Source organism: Cebidichthys violaceus, unplaced genomic scaffold, assembly GCF_023349555.1.
Source record: "Cebidichthys violaceus isolate CVI_PGR_0920_01 unplaced genomic scaffold, fCebVio1.0.p SCAF_22, whole genome shotgun sequence".
In the NCBI taxonomy this organism is placed as follows: domain Eukaryota; kingdom Metazoa; phylum Chordata; class Actinopteri; order Perciformes; family Stichaeidae; genus Cebidichthys; species Cebidichthys violaceus.
In genome coordinates, this window is record NW_027176395.1 from 10,132,192 (window position 1) to 10,137,207 (window position 5,016).

General features: G+C 38.5%; 1 protein-coding gene across 1 annotated transcript; it reads left to right on the forward strand.

The window, feature by feature from the left end:
• Positions 1-226: 226 nt before the first annotated feature.
• On the forward strand, positions 227-4,685 carry LOC137877756 (B2 bradykinin receptor-like). Its single transcript, XM_068717834.1, has 2 exons — positions 227-287; positions 3,171-4,685. Exons 1-2 carry the CDS (start codon positions 253-255, stop codon positions 4,183-4,185), a joined length of 1,050 nt encoding a protein of 349 aa, XP_068573935.1. The 5' UTR covers positions 227-252; the 3' UTR covers positions 4,186-4,685.
• Positions 4,686-5,016: the final 331 nt, after the last annotated feature.

Sequence of the window (5,016 nt, forward strand, 5' to 3'; positions counted from 1 at the left end):
GCATACAGAAAAATCGTTATCCAATGAAAAAACTCCAAGCAAATAAACATTAACTTTGCCTAATCACAAACACATAGACATGCTGTGTTAGATCTGACTCAGAACGAGAGAGAGTGCAAAAGAGAACTTGAAGTTGGCAGACATCCTTTTAATTACAGTTTTCCATAAGAGAGTGAGTCAGAGACGGACTGAGGACAGCAAGGGAGGGTTGCTGAAGCAGTGTTGCCAGACATCTGGACTTTCCTCATCTGAATGTACTCAGGAAATATGACTCTCCAACTTACAAGGTATGTAAGGCTTAATTTGTTGTTTATTATATATTAGGAAATGTTCATACCATAATAAAATATTTTCTGTATAACTTTATAGTAGTTTTGTGCTTTATCATCTCTTTATGTGAATAACTATGTACAGAAACCTATTCAAACTGTAGTGACGTGTTCAGATTTATCATATATCAAGATGTGTTGGGTTACAGAATATATGGATACATAGCACTAAAAAATACAGTGAAATAAAGCAACACAAACTAGGAGATGAAAAACCCAACCGGTAAAAATATATTTTGTGGTACATGTCAGTGAGCAGTAGCCCGCTGTGGTTTTTTATAATACAAATTCTGGTTAAATGTCCATAAATGTTTTGTTTGTACTATCCTAATACAAATAATTTATACATGTGTTGATTGAATGGCAATCATATCTGAGCTCAGTTGTGGCACAAGAAGATAAGAAATCAGACACTTTATAACAAATATTAATAATAAAATATTAATAAAATATTCAAAATATATAAAGTAAGTGTTTCAATTTGCAACAGTTGCTCACGCATTTAATTTGCCCACTGCCACAGAGCTGGTATCTACTACTTACAGTAATAATAAAAAACTTGTCTGTGACACATTTTATGTAAACCTATTGTCACGGAGGGAACTCTTGATGAGGACTCGGACGCAGGTGTTAAGGTTCAACTGACGATCTTTTATTTTCAACAAAAAAGGCTCAGGAAAATCCCTGGAAACATAACCTCTTTTAGCGAGGCAGGAAAACAAACTTACAAAGCAGAACTAAAAAACTCCGATTTAACTCAAAGAGTAGTAAAGTAAAAATGGCAAAAGCCAAACCAAAAATCACTTCGCAAGGAAGGTAATAATGCTACAAATAAAAAGGCTCTGATTCTACTCAAAGAGCTGGATGATCAAAATGGCAAAATGCAAAACAAGGTCGCTCTTACAGAGAAAACTAGAAACAAGAAACGAGAAACAAGAACGGGATAGACAATACTCAGGCTTGGACTTGCTGATATCATGAGGCGGGTGTGCAAGGCAAAAGGACATGACACACTGGCACAGGACAAGGGGAGACGCAGACTATAAGTACACATGAGGGAAGTGGGGGAGCAGGTGGAGACAATCAGGAATCAGGGAAGACAATCAGACTGGTGACACATGAGGAAGGGCAAGGAACCTGAAACGAGAGGAGAGTTAATTTCCAAAATAAAACAGGAAGTCACAAAACAAACGTGGAGACAGGACAAAAACTCAACTTGACATACAGGTGTGACACCTATGCTTTTAAATGCCAGCTGTACTGATTGTCATTGATTCCTAATACATTTAAAAACATTCTCATCTGCGTATCATTTAGAAATGTCGTTGACTTTGACAAAAAAAAGATTTTTGGAAGAAGATGATATCTCATATTGTGCAGAGCAAAGTGAAATACCCCCAGGGAAATTAGGACAGAACAGAGCCCAGCATGTTGCTCATTATTGGGACATGGTGACCACTGTACTACGATACATAGACGCAGGTACAATGTAAATGCTTTATTGGTGGAGGCAGGGCTGCTGGTTGAGCATTGTAATAGTTCCAATTGCAGTTAGATATACAGTTTTGGACATGGACATTTAAATAGATGGCTTTGTTATGAAGTTGGTGCTCAAAGAGCTCAGAGGATATGATGAGCTGTCTGTAGAGGCTCAATTATTAGTCATGTGGGTGTGTTATAGCTTTCTTATTTTATTGCACTACAAAGCTCATACAGCTTGAATGTGATTAAAAAGACTGTAAAGCAGTTGTGTTCATCTTTGCTCCTGTGGAAACATTAAGGCCAACTCAGGGAATTACCCTTATTAACATTTCCTCAACAACAAATCACACAGTTAAACCCGGTGGATTTATTACTTTTGGACAAAGCCTATAATTATTTCCCACCATTTGCAGTCTGTGTGCTAAGATAGGCTAACCAGCTGCTGGTCCAAGCTAAATATTTACTGTACAGTCATGAAAGTCATGTCCATCTTCCCATCTAACTCGAAAAAGTGCATTTCAAAAAATATAAAACAGTTGTTTTAACTAGGGATGTCCTGATCTCAAAGAGAGGTATCGGGGCTATCAAGGCCTTTTTAACTGATCGGTATCAGCTATATTGAGCTGAGACCAATCCAATCCTTTTGTTTTATGTCAGCTGTCACTCAGGTGTTTACTCGCATAGCTTTCATGCACAGCAACGCTTTTCATCTAATATATGGAATTTGCTTTATTTTGCCTGAGAATGGGAGTATCTTGCGCTTACGGTGCATGATGTTTCACCATGGACATCGCAGACACAGAAAGTGGCTGAGTGTCGACAACAACCATAGTCACCACGCCACTGCTAGTGCAACAAAAGCACCGGGAACAAAAAACAATAAGAGTAATTTATAAATGTAATCCGCACAATAGATGTACGGTCAACGATAATAAACACTCAACAGAATACATCAAGAAGTTAATTCAGGTAAGTCAGGCAAAGACTATACTGGGGCAACAAACACTGGAGGACACTTTTAAAACGAGAGAGAAATTCCCTCGAGACAGCAACAAAGACAAAAAGATTATAGAAAGGGTTTTATTTTATACTTTGCTTTTTTGCAAAAAATAAATGAACAGCTTTGATGCAGTTTTTTCTCGATTTAACTGTCAAGCAATTTAATAAATGTAATCTAGTTGAAGTGAGCACTGTGCAGCTGTATTATCTAGAAAAAAAGAAGTATCATATCGGGACATTGTATGGGAAGATACTCAATATTAAACTAATCGGATCAGGATTGGGAGCAATAAAACTTCATCGGAACATCCCTGGTTTAAATCTCAATGTTTAATTGTGTTTGTTTTATGTTTTCCACAGTGTCCCAGACCAAAACAACACTAATGGCACGGATTGTACTGATTCGTACGACTGGGAGTGGCTCTACAATAGTCAGCCAGTGTATATCCTGCTCATCACTGTGCTGGGAATCATGTTCAATGTGTTTGTCTTGATGGTTTTCTGCTTCCACAAGAAGGCCTGCACTGTGGCTGAGATCTACTTGAGCAACCTGGCAGCTGCTGACCTTGTCCTGTTGTCCTGTTTGCCTTTCTGGGCTGTCAACATATCCAACGGTTTTAATTGGCCTTTTGGTCTGTTCATGTGCAAAGTCGTCAACCTGGGCATTAAGATGAACGCCTACAGCAGCATCTACTTCCTCGTTCTGGTTAGCATGGATCGCTATGTGGCACTGGTGCATACAATTTCCCATGGCAGAATGCGTAGGCCAAAATATGCCAAACTGGGTTGTCTGCTGATGTGGGGTTTCGGCTTGCTCCTGTGTGTCCCCACACTTGTCTTCAGGAAAGTGAAATATTTGCCTGAGTTTGGTATAACTCCATGCTTTCTGGAGTACCCAAATTTAACTGCAGAGCTGTTCTTTGATGGAATATTGATCATTTTTAGCTTCATCGTCCCCATTTCAATTATCTCATTCTGCACTCTCAAGATTATTCAGGCTTTGAAAATCCAGGTAATAGAGAGGTTCAATGCTGAGAAAACAGAGCAGAAGGCCACCAAGCTGGTGCTGGCGGTCCTCCTGGCATTCCTTATCTGCTGGGTGCCATTCCATGTGGTCACTACACTGGACGTGCTCTTACGAGCTGATATCCTGAGAGGTTGTCACCTCCAGTCTGTCCTAGAGATCTGCAATCAAATCTTCACCTACTTGGCCTTCTTCAACAGTGTTCTCAACCCCATCCTCTACGTTATTGTAGGAAAGAACTTTCGTAAAAAAGTTTGTGAACTCTTCAAGGAGTGGAAGATCAGGAAAACAGCCACGTCTGAGTCCTCACGTTCATCAAACGTGTCCTCTACACTAAAGACTTTGGTATAAAATACTGTTTTCCAAAGCAATGTTCTCATTAAAAATCTACTTTGTAGAAAGATGTCTGTAATGGTAGTAATAGTCTTATGCAAATGTAAATCCTCGATGATAAGCTTATTCGTTATTAGATTTGTAGTGGATGTAATTGTGTAATAGGCCTAATGGGACTAAATCACCCCTTTCTCAAATCAATCTTTGACGATACATCTTCTCAAACAGATTACCAGGTTTTAATTATTTTTAAATGATGATGTAATATGTGTAAAGACAAGGCTTGATTTGTTTTTCTCACTTTTTAAACAGTTTCACCACGTGCAATAAACAACAGCTGGCCTCTTGTTATAAACATACATATTTTAAATGTACAGGTGGTGTACAGTTGCTGTAAACTAACTTATTTAAATACAGTTGTCATATTCTGTTTTGTATTGCTGATAACTCAGATAGTAAATAGTACCAGTATGTGTTTTTCTGAACAAATTAGGTCAAATAAAACATACATGTTTTTATGGATGTTTTTTATGTATGTTATGAATATTCTTAATGTATTTAAATGTTTAGTTGAGCACAAGTGTGCTCAATCCTGTGGACATACTGTAACAGAGCCCCAACAACATGCCTGGCTAAGTGTTTTCTGGTGTTTGTGACTCAGTCTGCAGAGTAAAAAACAGGATTCTGTCAAAGAGTTTCCAGTGGTGACACACAAACATGCTCCTTTTTGTTGGCTGTACGCACATCAGTTGACTCATTCTACATTTCTCCCCACTCCACAATTTGATGGCCCAATGTTGACTTATTGTGGGCTGTGGCCAAGGGTACACCCTTATTAGTATCCAAAAT

Excerpts from the sequence above, each read along its gene's own strand:
- LOC137877756 (XM_068717834.1), top strand. The coding sequence starts at position 253 with ATGTACTCAGGAAATATGACTCTCCAACTTACAAG. Across the intron at positions 288-3,170 it reads ATGACTCTCCAACTTACAAG|TGTCCCAGACCAAAACAACA; the intron begins GTATGTAAGGCT and ends TGTTTTCCACAG.